General features: G+C 42.0%; 1 protein-coding gene across 2 annotated transcripts; it reads left to right on the top strand.

Moving 5' to 3' along the window:
- The first annotated feature begins 1,683 nt into the window (after positions 1–1,683).
- gyg2 (glycogenin 2) lies at positions 1,684–11,228 on the top strand. Of its 2 annotated transcripts, none has more exons than XM_074627825.1 (9): positions 1,684–1,886; positions 2,960–3,098; positions 3,190–3,364; positions 6,713–6,875; positions 7,129–7,255; positions 7,546–7,714; positions 8,539–8,646; positions 9,981–10,113; positions 10,818–11,228. In XM_074627825.1, the coding sequence occupies exons 1-9, from the start codon at positions 1,880–1,882 to the stop codon at positions 10,985–10,987; spliced, it is 1,191 nt and encodes a 396-aa protein (XP_074483926.1). In that variant the 5' UTR covers positions 1,684–1,879; the 3' UTR covers positions 10,988–11,228. The 2 variants fall into 2 exon arrangements, with proteins under 2 accessions (XP_074483926.1, XP_074483925.1); XM_074627824.1 differs by having other exon boundaries at positions 1,730–1,886; positions 9,981–10,109; positions 10,802–11,051.
- Positions 11,229–12,946: the final 1,718 nt, after the last annotated feature.

Genomic DNA, 12,946 nt, shown 5'->3' on the forward strand with positions numbered 1-12,946 from the left:
GGTCTGCGTTTTGTCATTGTCTTTATAATTAATTTAAGCTGAGGAGTTTTCGCTCTCTACGTGCACACACGCGTCTTTTCACAGGAAACAACTTGGTGTTTAGGCAACAAAACTACCTGGTTAGGTTTAGGAAAAGATAGTTTGAGTTAAAATAAGTACGTTTGTAGGCTATGTTACGTATGCAACGCAAGTTAACCCAGATAACGTAATGTTACGTAACTTAATAAGTTACGCTACCTTTTTGGTCCCCTGGGTCAAAGTCCTGTGTTTGTTTGACCCGTCCATCCACCCCGACCTCGTCCATACGCAGACACTCTGCATCACCTGACCTCCTCCTTTAAGCCCCAGTTTGTGCTTTCTGCACAGACATGAGCTGACAAGGAATCGTGACGAGGATACTTTTGGACCTTTTATACTCCGTTAGGGCGTCTCCTCAGTATCAGCCCGATATCCAATCCAGTATTGGTATCGGTGCATAGGTACAACACATGCAACACATGCATTTTACACGAGTAAAATTTGGTCTTCACTCCAAATTGAGCCAATAGCAACACACTGATGTCAGCAGTATGTTCATGAAATAAGTTCAGAGCCCATCATCCCCATGAGGACACTACTGTAGGCATGGCGGCAGCGGCGGCTGGTGGTACTACGGCCTTTGCACAGTTTCTGAGTTTTATTCTTGCAAATTTATGACTTAATAATCTCAGAATATTCTTTCTTTTGTGAATTTCTGAGTTTTTTTCTTGCAAATTTATGACTTTATAATTTTAGAGAATATTCAATTTATTTATTTTTTGTGATGAGTTTTTTTCTTAGAAATTTCTAATTTTATAATCTCAGAATATTCTTCCTTTCTGTGAATTTCTGAGTTTTTTCTTGCATATTTGTGACTTTATAATCTCAGAATATTCTTTCTTTGTGAATTTCAGTTTTTTTTGCAAATGTATGACTTTATAATCTCAGAGAATATTCAATTTATTATTTTTGTGAATTTGTGAGGTTTTTTTCTCACAAATTTTAGATTTTATAATCTCAGAATATTCTTTTTTTGTGAATTTGTGAGTTTTTTTTCTTGCAAATTTATGATTTTATAAACTCAAAATATATATATTTTTTTCTTGCAAATGTATGACTTTATAGTCTCAGAGAATATTCAATTTAATTTTTTTTGTTAAGATTTTTTTTTTCTCGCAAATATTTGATTTTATCATTTCAGAATATATATATATTTTTTTAGCCAAAAATTTAGCCAATAGCAACGCGCAGCTCCAGTTACGCTGTGCATGTGTCACACCTCATAGCTCCAGACAGCGTCCCAGCCTCTTTCAATAGGCTTTGGATGTGCACGGTGACAGGTGAAAACCTGCCGCACAGAGCCGCTGCGAAGGGGGCGTGTCTGATGGTGTGACGTCACTTTGGCTGTGCGGACGCTCACGGATGCGTCGAGCATAAATCAAACTTTACTCAGAGCTTAATTCATAGGCCACTATTTAAATCACGACTGTATCCTACGATACAGTAGGATACGTTACCATCTGTGTGTTTATCTGCTTGTTTCCTTTAAAGTGTAACAGGAACCGCTCAGTGGGAGGACGATTAGTGACTGGACCATGTGGACACACAGTGTGTAGGAGCCATCAGCAGAGGGACAGGAGGGCAGGGGTCGGGAGGTCAACGCTGTTGCACAACACTTGGCAAAGCTCACTGACTACTAGTTGAATGACCAGTTGGAACAAACAGATGAGCTGATATTTAAGGTCCCAGTAGCAGCAGACTGGCTCCCAGCAGCCTGTATGGGACAGACCAGTCCGAACACAGTCCTCGTCTCCTCTGTGGATACAGGTCCTGGATCTGCAGAAGATTTAAGACATCCAAAATGTCAGGTAGGTGACGTCTCTTCATATAAATGATCTACATGTATCAGGTCAAATTGTACTTGTTGAGTTCTATAGAGGAATAAAAGGGGAAGTAAAAGACAAGCTGGACCAGAATTGTGATTCTCTCTGGTCTCCCTCTCAGAGTTGATGTCGAGCACACTGTAGTTTGACTTCATATAATAATAATATTACTAGACATAGACAATATAATAGACTGTGTGCTCCTCCACACAGCACAGAGATGGCTGCAGACTACAGGTTACTACAGGTTACAAGGCTCCGCAACGACTACACACTTAATATTCCTCATGGAACTGGTTTTAATGGTAAAAGGTAAAAACCATTCTGGAAATAAATGCATCAATCAGAGGAACCGTAGTGGCCTTTAGTGTGAAAATAATATATAGAGTTGCAGTGGGAGCCAAAGCCATTTAGACATTTTAGGTTTGTGCATGTTGTTCTCGTGGTTTCATGTCAGCTCATTAATGTCTGGACACATGTGGGCTTCTGAAAGCATTATTAAGAATCTTTTTGTGGAAATCTGAGTAAAATTGAAATTCTCTTTATGGCCCCAAAATGGTGGAAGTGACTCAATCTGTCATCTAATAAAATAACGTCATATTTAGTTTCACAGGAAGAAAAGAGGATGGATTTTGAATCAAAGTTAACGCGATACTGAAGAGCAAATTTGTTTTAACGCCTCTAATTTCTTTAACGCATTAACGTAATTGATCTTTCGGAGGTTGTAGCGCTCTCACGCTCTTTTAACGCTAGAGTGAAGATACTAGTATCATAGGAAACTAGAAAAGCTAATGAACCCATTGGTATCAACCATGTCTTACTAGCTTGTTAAACTTACACTAAATATTGGTAAGGAAAAGCTGTCATGGCCATTTTCAAAAGGGGTACCTTGACGTCTGACCTCAAGATATATGAATGTGTGAGGGGTTTTGTCCAAAAAATGTCCAATAAAAAGTCAGAAAAATGTCTGAAAAAAAGTCCAAAAAATGTCTGATACAAGTCTGAAAAATGACAGTCCCAGCTGATCTCAGTGCATCTTTTATCTGCCCGTTCTCTAGCTGGTGAGGCCTTCGTCACCCTGGCAACCACAGACTCATACTGTAAGGGAGCTACAGTAGTGGCCAGATGTTTACGGCGTCACGGGACGACCCGCAGCATCGTCGTCATGGTAACACCAAACGTCTCAGAACAGTCACGGTGGGTGATACATCCCGTTTCTCTCACAATGTATATATACAGTATATATATATATATATATAACTATTGAAATCTTTCTACGTGTCACCAGGCTCGCCCTTGAGGACGTGTTCGATGAGGTCATCACGGTGGACCCGATGGACAGCGAGGACCGCGTCCACCTGGCCTCGCTGGGACGTCCTGAGCTCGGCATCACCTTCACCAAGATCCACTGCTGGTCTCTGACCCGCTACAGTAAATGTGTCTTCCTGGACGCCGACACACTCGTGAGTCCCGCTGAAACTTTCTCACTCATTTTAGCTTCACTGTTTACAGTGGCCACTGTTCTACAGACATATTGGAGCTGTTAATGATGGGGCATTAAAGGTCCCATATTATAAAAAAGTGAGATTTGCATGTTTTTTTTTATTATAAAGCAGCCTTAAGTCCTATATAAATACTGTGAAAGTATCAAAACGCTCAATCCACATGGAAATACTCACAGCCCGTATTCAGAAACTCTGCATTTGAAACAAGCTGTCAGGATTTCTGTCCATTTGTGATGTCACAATATACAATATTTAGACCCTTTACATAGATTTAAACATAAACATTCTAAACGTGTCCCAGTTTATTCCTGGTTGTATGTGAATGTCATCAGCTGAACATGGACCCAAGCTGTTGCCTAGCAACGCAATTCTGTTGCAATTTTGTCGCAATTCTGTCGAAATGCGCTAAAACGGAGCGTTTCAGAAAGAGGTTAAATACAGGTATATTCAGGCAGACAGTGCAAGGAAAATATATATATATTTTTTAACATTACAGCATGTAAACATGTTCTAGTAGAAACACAAAGTACAAGTATGAACCTGAAAATGAGCACGATATGGGACCTTTAAGTCTTAATGCAAAACAAACATTTCATGGTGCAAAACACTGGACTTTTATTGTGAAGGAGCTATGGGAAATGCAATGTATTTGTTACCGACATCAGCGCTGCAGCGGTTCAGTGCAGATATCCAGATGACGTCAACATGCCTGGCATGCTCTCACCCGTCTTACACTAAAATAGATCCATTCATCAAACAGTTAACTATTGACATAATCCCCCCCCCCCCGTCTCTCTGGTAAATATAGTAAACTCTAGTGAGTTTTATTCCACGTGGGCAGAACTCATCCACAGCTGGAAGCTAATTTGACATAGTGGCCGAACCGTGTAATGACATCTTCAGGGTCCAGTCCACTGGCCAACCCTCGCTCCGTCATTACCATAATAAATAATGATTTATTGACCATTAATAAAGGCATTAGTTACGCGTTATAAACCTGTTATAGAAGATGATTTACTTTAAAGGGAACTGCTAATGTTTTTGAATGTCTCACTCCAGTAGGAGAATAACAGTCTAAAGAGCCACAATAATACCCACACTGCTCACCTTCAGAGAGGTTATTAGGGCCCGAGCATGAAAGTGCCAGGGACCCAACGGTGTCAGAACTGGCGAAAATTGCAAAGTTCTGTAGTGATTGGGATCGGGCGTTGCCATCGAGCCTCAATGGCTCCTAATGCGTGGAAGGCCATAGATTTTTGACAAAGTTGATCCTATATTCATGAAAATTGGTAGGCACATCCCGCACATTATTTCAGACATATTCCTCATTTGGTTTCATTAGCTCCGCCCATCAGGAAGTCAGACATTTAGAATTTTGTGCGTTTTTCATGTATTTTATGCATACTTTTACATACTCCTCCTAGAGTGTTTATCGGATTTGCGACAAATTTGGGTGGTATAACCCTCAAACTAATGTGACGCTAAATTGCAAAGGAATTTTTGATCGCTCGAACGGGGATGTCATAGGTCATGTGAGAAGACGCCATTTTGTCCCTTTTCCAGGTATGCAACTTTATGATACTCCTCCTAGAGGATTCAAGAAATCCATCTCAAAGTTGGGCAGCAGAATCTCAACACCTTCACCATGCTAAATTGTGAAGCTTTTGTGTTTTCGCGAAACGGCGTTGTTGTGGCGGCGCGGCGAATTTCGATGCTTGGACATGACACAGGAGGCTGTTGTTACTTGACTTTACATAGTCCGATCTGCCCGATATTTCACAAGCTGGATAAGAGTCCAAGCCTGAAGAGATATACGTGCCATTATTGAGTTATGGCGGTAACGCCATCTACTGGCAACAAGAAATGGTTGTATACGGCCACCCACCCTCATAGAAGTGCCTTTTAAGGATGCCCCACATGTTCTCAACAAGTCATTGGCAGCGCCACGTGCTCCATGCAGAAAATACCTTCTAACTGTTGCTCGCAATGTCTGACTTTTATGGAAATGCATGTCAGCGGGTACCCACAGCTTTGATCCCTCTTCAAAGGACTAGTGTCTGGAAGCAAACACACATGGCTCTGTCTAAATAAAGGGATACTATGAACATCGTTGACCCTACTGTACATCCCTATCTATCAGTCAACACATGCCTCTATTCTCTTTAAGGGGTCATGTTGTGAACTGCTGGGCAGTGTTCTCCATGTTGTCATTGAAATCAATAGCAGCACGTTAGCGGACATCCTGGGGCTCTTCCTCTGTTGACTCAGTGTAAACATGTTGTCAAGTTAGCGGGAGCACAAGGTCAAGCCTCAAGGTCACACATGAGCTGACGTACCGACATCTACGTGTGCATCAACCAAATGTCACTTTACCCCTGATCCTCAATTCACGCTTTTATTGTTATTGTTTTACAGTAACAAGTAAATAATGACGGGTCACCTGACCAAGGTTAGTTATGTGAGACTATCAGGGTCGGCGCCATATCATTAGGAACGAACGGGCATTTATTTCACCTCACATAGCCTTTATTAAGTGTATAATTAACATTATCATGTTTCATGAAAGAAATAAACTATGAAAGAGAGGCTCAGGCTTCCACAAAACTAGAGGTTATAAACTCAGATACACAATCTGTTAATTGTTTTGCAACCCTGTAACACTGGGCCGCTTTCACCAGTTACATAACTAATTAAAGGATAAACAATGTCTTTAAAGATCCCATATTGTAAAAAGTGAGATTTTCATGTCTTTTATATTATAAAGCAGGTTTAAGTTCTATAAATAACATCAGCTGACAGGAAGTAAACATGGACCAAAGCCGTTTCTTAGCAATGCAATTCCGTTGCCATTCCAGAAATGCGCTAAAACGGAGCGTTTCTGACAGAGGGTAAATACAGGTATATTCAGACAGACAGTATGAGAAAAATAATGTGTTATTTGAACATTAAAGCATGTAAACATGTTCTAGGAGAACCCCCAAAAACAAGTATGAACCTGATTATGAGCATGATATGTCCCCTTTAAAGCTGTAAACGTATGTCAGTTTAGTTTTTTTGTCAGGAGAGAATTCAGCTGAGGGGGCACAGTGACCTTTTTGGACGGACCTGGACCCCCAAGGTCCGCCCCTAACGCCGACGCTGGAGACTATGCATGACAAACACGTAGGCCTCAAAGCATGGGTGATGAATATAGGGTTTTTAGTATGAAACCATCTAATTATCAGTATCAGTGTCTCTTCGCAGTGAATCAGCCTTCAGAATGCATTCACCTGCTCTAACACATGCTGTCCGACCTGTCCCTCTCAGGTTCTGTGTAACGTGGACGAGCTGTTTGAGAGAGACGAGCTGTCGGCGGCTCCCGATCCCGGCTGGCCGGACTGCTTCAACTCCGGCGTGTTCGTGTTCAGACCGTCCGTCCACACCCACAGCTGCCTCCTGGATCACGCCCTGCAGCACGGCAGCTTCGATGGTAACCCATGACTACATGTCTCTGAATACTGAAGACGTGACTGAGTGCATTCATACAAAACTAAAAGATGATGCCAGAGAATGTGTTGGAGTTTCAGAAGGGTCACGTTAATCCTCTCAGTGGGAATAACCAGACTTCCATTGTGTGTTAAAGGCATCTACTCTGAACCCACATTCAACTTTAGATCAACTCATCTATTATTTACATGTAGACATGGCATTTATTCATATGTTTTCCTCATTTCCATTCTCAGGAGGAGACCAGGGCCTGTTGAACTCCTTCTTCAGTAGCTGGCTGGTGGAAGACATCCGTAAACACCTGCCGTTTGTCTACAACCTCAGTGCCAGCTCCTTCTACAGCTACCTCCCTGCTTTCCAAAAGTGAGTATGTCCTACTGCGTCTCACAACACAGCTCCACTCTCTTTACACTCTCTCTATGTGTGGATTAGAGGTATCCTAATGTGTTTGCATTAGCCCAGGAGTGCCCAGGAGGTGAACTGAACAGTACGCTGTAATAAGCATTAAAACAGGCCTGTAAAGTTAAAAGGAAGCTTGTCCTAAAGTGTGCACCTTGTGGCGTTCAACTTTTCCTTTGTTAGAACCACTGGGCTGTTTGGGTTGATGCACTGCTCAGCACACACGTCCTGGACTTACAGTTGTGTTCCTGCAGGTTTGGCCACGGCGCAAAGATTGTCCATTTCTTAGGAGCGGTGAAACCCTGGAGCTGCAGCAGCCAGAGGGACGACAGCCGCTCACACACCATGCAACGGTTTGTGTCTCTGTGGTGGAAGGAATACCTCAGTTGCACAGCATCGTCGGCACCAGGGAAACCACAACAGGTACCCAACATCTCTGAGATATCTCTGACCGGCTGCACGCTCGGCCCGATAGGAGAGAATGATCTGGTTTAAATATAGGACACTTCAGAGAATGGAGTCTCTTTGTTCATTTGCTAATGTCTATGGAGAGCAAGCGCTGTCAAAAAGCAATTTCAGATTCTTACATAGAGCCCATTTAACTAAAGCTACATCATTAATAATGATTATTGTTAAGTCTCACTCCCAAGTGCAGTCTCTTTGCAAAATAAGCTACCAACGTAGGTTTACTCAGTTTTTAGATTTGACTTAAAACTACGTGGTTGAGTTATCAAACTCAAACAGGAGGAAACAGTTTGTTGGGGACTAACAAAATCCACATTTGGTGCTCTAGTGAGTATTGATGGCAGCAAAATCAACTACAGTGTGTGTGTTCATGGTGATAAAAGGAACACGTTTCCCCAGTTTTTTGGACAAAAATGGAGCTCTATGGCACAGAGGAAGAAAATGCACATGGGAGAAAATATAGAATATCACCAGAGTGAGTTATGTGTTAATATTATATATTGCTGATTATGTGTTCAGCAGTGCCACTCCATGTTGTTGTGCAGGAAGCCGACCGTGTGCCATGTCTGGCGGATGCTCTGCAGGGTTCCACTCCAAAACACTCGAGCAGAACATTTTCACTGATGACTTCCCCCTCTTTAGTCGGAGGTTTTGGAGTCACAGGAGCTAGCTGCAGAGTTTGGCTGTAAACTTAAACATGCAGACCGACAGCCAAACGCCACACATGGCTGCCCAGCCCTCCCTCCCTCCAAACACTCAACATCCTCCCCTTGTTTCTGCAGATCCAAGAACGAGAAGCCGAGATGCCATTTAGAGAAAACCTGGACGGTTCCGACTCACTGCTTGCCCCCCCTTCTGAGAGGCTTCATTCACCGCCTCAACCAGAGACAGTAAGCTTTACTCTAGCTCTTCTTTTGTGTCACTGTTGGATATTATGTTGTTGTGGCTATATTGTACCGCATCATAATGGAAACCCCCCATTCCCCCATAGAGGACATCAGATTTTGAAGCATCTTGCTACACATTTTATACAATAAAAGCAGTTTTTGATCTCCAAAGTTATAATCCGTAAAGCTGCACTGATCAATACTTGTTGCATTAACTCTGGGTCAAATCACAAATTTTACTTGTCGTGACAAACTCACAGAGAATTATCACCCCCACCTTTTATCTCGTTGTTTTGGTTTTATAGCCCACAAACTCCTTTATGAAGCTGTTTTCAGTGACAAAGCTCTGATAAAACCCACAGTTCCCTACCTGCCCAGCAGCAGACAGCTGGTGAACATATAGTGGAGCATCTAGCAGCTAAAGGGACAGATATTTGGGGGTGGAGACCAAAATAGAGCAAAAAGGAGAGTAACTATTGGACTAACACGACTCCAGATGTATGTTGCTGTGTATGATGTGTAGATAGGAAACTGTTTGCTAACACTATAGTTGTGTTGAAAGCTTTTTGTCCCAAAGTGACCAAAAAAATCAACTAATGCTGCTTTAACCCTAAGAGACCCTATCTTTGCCCTCGGCAGGGCCGAGGGCAAAGATTTTATGAATCCTTTAGGATTCTAAAATTAGATTAAAAAAATCACCTTGCTTACGATATCACGATATTGTATCGTGATACGTATCATATCAGGACATACTGGAAAGTGTGCATCCAGTACAGAGATGGGTCATGTTAGCCTAGCTTAGCACAAAGACTGGAAGCAGGGGGAAACTGCTAGCTCCAAAAAGAAAGGAAAAACAATCCCCCTCTTTTTAAACACAGAGTTCATGTAAAGTCACACATCTTCTGCGAAGTAAGGAGTCATTAGAAATATCAATCCGTTAATTAGCTGAATGAATGACCTTATTAGCATAGCCACTCGTGTTTATAATATATCACGGTGATTATTATGGAGGCTTATTAGGCAGCTCGAGTGCCTCTCGTTCGTTCCTGTTAATGTATGAGTGTTTGTGCTTGACTGCGGCGGAACAACAGAACACAGAGTCTATTATCTGTGTGGCCCTCTGAGCTCCTCATTGCCTTTCTGTCATTTGTTTAATTCCTTTCAACTTGATGCATTGAACAAGCTTGTACAGACACACTGCCTCCAGTATGACAGCAGCCAGGAACATACATCAACTGTGTTATCAAGCCTCCACTCTGCTGCTGTATTTCACGCTTTTAACAACATCAGTGTAGCAGCATGTATTGCAGCGGCTGACATGACTATGGTGTGTGTAGTGTTCCCACACAGATAACATATTGGAGGAAGAGTCCAGAGCGTCTGAGAGGACGGAGATCCAGGACCCAGCTTGTGAATCAGAGGGGTCGGAGGGCAGCGCTCGCTCCTCAGACTTTCATCCACATCCTGTACGTAACCGTTTCCTTTCTGACCTCTACGCCAACCTCACTCCCACATTAGTTAAAGGCCGTGTAAAGGAAATTCTAAACACATTATAAATGTTGGAAAATAATGACTGAAAACATGTGAAAAGGGTCAGTGTATCTTTTGGTCATTCGATTTTCCTTTCACAAACGGATATGGTGCTGTGTATGAGAGATAAAGAAGCACGGTGCTGCTGTGTAACTGAAGGTGATGGACATGGATCAGTACGTAGGTTTTTGAAACAATAAAAGAGTGTGTCTCAGGGAAGAAGGCATCTCTGTCTGATTAAGAACTATTTATAAGTCAATCAATCAAAAGTCTGCAATTATGTCATTATTTTTACTATTTGTAATATAATCCAAAAGCTGCTCTCTTGTTAATGCGTCCTATTAACTCATATTAAGCATGATTTATACCATTAATAAAGCATTCATTTATTATGAATTGGTTTGATCTTGAAACTCTCCACGGATCAGAGCTGAGAGAGATGATATTGCAGGTAATATAAGACACAGGTCGGTTGAACGTGTTCATAAGACGAGCATGAAAGAATAATGACAATCTACTGGTTTGAATGCTCAACTGCACATTCTGTCTGTGTGTAGAGATGAAAACTAGGAGCTGAGAGTCAGCCTGCTGTTTTTCTTTGAAGACTCATTTGTTATTCTCACGGCAGAGGGCTGCAGACACAGAGGCGGAGGCAGAGACGGAGGCAGAGCACGAGGCAGAGGCAGAGGCAGAGACAGAGACAGAGGCGGAGCGGCTGGAGCAGCGCAGGCTGTGGGAGGCCGGGCAGGCCGACTACCTGGGCAGAGACGCCTTCCATAACATCCAGAAGATGCTGGACCGCTTTCTGGATTAACTGAGAAACAACTATGGCACTCTATAGGGATCTGTTGATAATGTCACACGTTTTATCTTTGAAGTTTATATTGAAGAATTGTACTGTAATATTGTACTGTATGAAGCACATTTATATCGTGTTAAACATACATTTTTAAAGTACTCCAGGTAAAAAGTTGTCGTTTCTACTTTGGCTCCGTGTCAGAATTTCTTATCCACTTTTGTTGTTTACGCTCTGATACATTCTTGTAATACCTAACTGATAGATGCAATACCAGGATTTAGATTATCTGTTGCATAAACCTACAGTATCACAAACTGAAACTAAATAAAAACAATATCCTTTAAGACTAAAACTAAACTGAAACTAGTTAAAAAAAACTAATAAAATAAAATACAAAACATAAATTAATTTCAATACTGAACGATACCACTGACATGGAAGAAGAGGATGTTGAAACATTCAGTAAGGCTTTATTTTACAGGTGGACTCGTGGGGAGGTGCAGTGCCTCATAGAGATTTGGTCAGATGATTGTATGAGCTCGCAACTTTCGACAACCACACAAGAATACCGAAATCGACTCGCTCTTTAGCAAACGGCTCCGGGAGATGGGGTTTCTGAGGTCGGCTGCACAGTGCTGCATTAAGGCAAAAAAAAATTTGCCAGGAGTACATAAAAGTGCGCGATGCACTTAATAAAACAGGAAGTTCTGGTAAGGAGAAAGACAAATTTTCTTGGTTTGACGCGCTGGACAAAATAATGGGGACAAAACCGGTAACCCTAACCCTAAGTGAGCATCGGTGTAACGTTATGTACACTATAAGAACTTATTTTTGACAAGATTGTTAATATGGTCCAGGTTGAAAAATACCCTTTAATAAGATAAGTTAAAGAACAGTTCTTATAAGGAACTTCTTCTGAAAATATGCTTAGAAACTCATGATTATTACGTCATTATTTCCAGTAAACCCTCCAGGAAATTATAGGATTCCTAAAATAAAGCATTACCAAATATAACTTTTTAATATGCTGCATTACAAAAGCAAAACTTGAAGTTAATGATTCTCCAAGTTGTGAATGCTCCACTCTGTAAAAATGGATCCATGTTGGCAATAAAGCATGTGATATTTTCAATTTCTTTTTCTTTTTCAACTGTTTTTTTTGTGGAACTAAATACATTATTTCCTGGTGTCATTTGAGTTCACATAGATCCCACAGATACAAATGTTGAGTCTTCCGCCAGGGGGCACTGTGGCTCTTCTATGAGAACTCTCTCCATCATGGCAGCCAATCAGAGAAACAGGGAGGCAGATTAATAGATGTCTGACTGCAGTCAACAGTATGCTGTGTGATCCTTATCCACCGGGCACATGGTGCATGTCATTTCATAGGCATTCCTCTCATAATGTTGTGGCACAGTGAAGGAAAGATAGTGTGCTGAATACAGAGTGAATGGCAGGAGGTGAGGCCGGGCCGGGCCGGCGCTGTGCTGTGCCGTGCCGTGTCGCAAGTGAAAAAAGGCCTTATGATGATTGCTTTGAAAGGCAACCTGGCACATCGCTGCTCTCGGATGAGTGGCTCCCGCTTGACTCCGATTCATCAAGATTAAAGTGCGAGCACCGATCTGGGATAAGCTGCTGGTTTCCCTTGACCGCCTCATTCATTAAGCTCTGAAAAGGCAAAAGGAATCAGAAAGAGCATCAGTCCCTGCAGAGCGGACGCTTCCTGATATAATGCTGGTAAAGACGGCTTCTAAGCCAGGTTAACCAACAACAGAAGGAACGGCAATGTCTGTGTGTGTGGGGGCTGTTTTCTCAGATTGGATGTGGATTAATCAGTTCCTGTAATGATGAGCTGGCAGACTGGGGTCTACTCCTGCATTGTGTTGTGTGTGATTTAGCATAACCTGTTAACTGGGAGAAGTCCGTCATGTCAGCCCCCCAGTGGTAATTGTGTCAACATTGATATAGACCAGG

Source organism: Sebastes fasciatus, chromosome 24 (assembly GCF_043250625.1).
Source record: "Sebastes fasciatus isolate fSebFas1 chromosome 24, fSebFas1.pri, whole genome shotgun sequence".
Lineage (NCBI taxonomy): Eukaryota > Metazoa > Chordata > Actinopteri > Perciformes > Sebastidae > Sebastes > Sebastes fasciatus.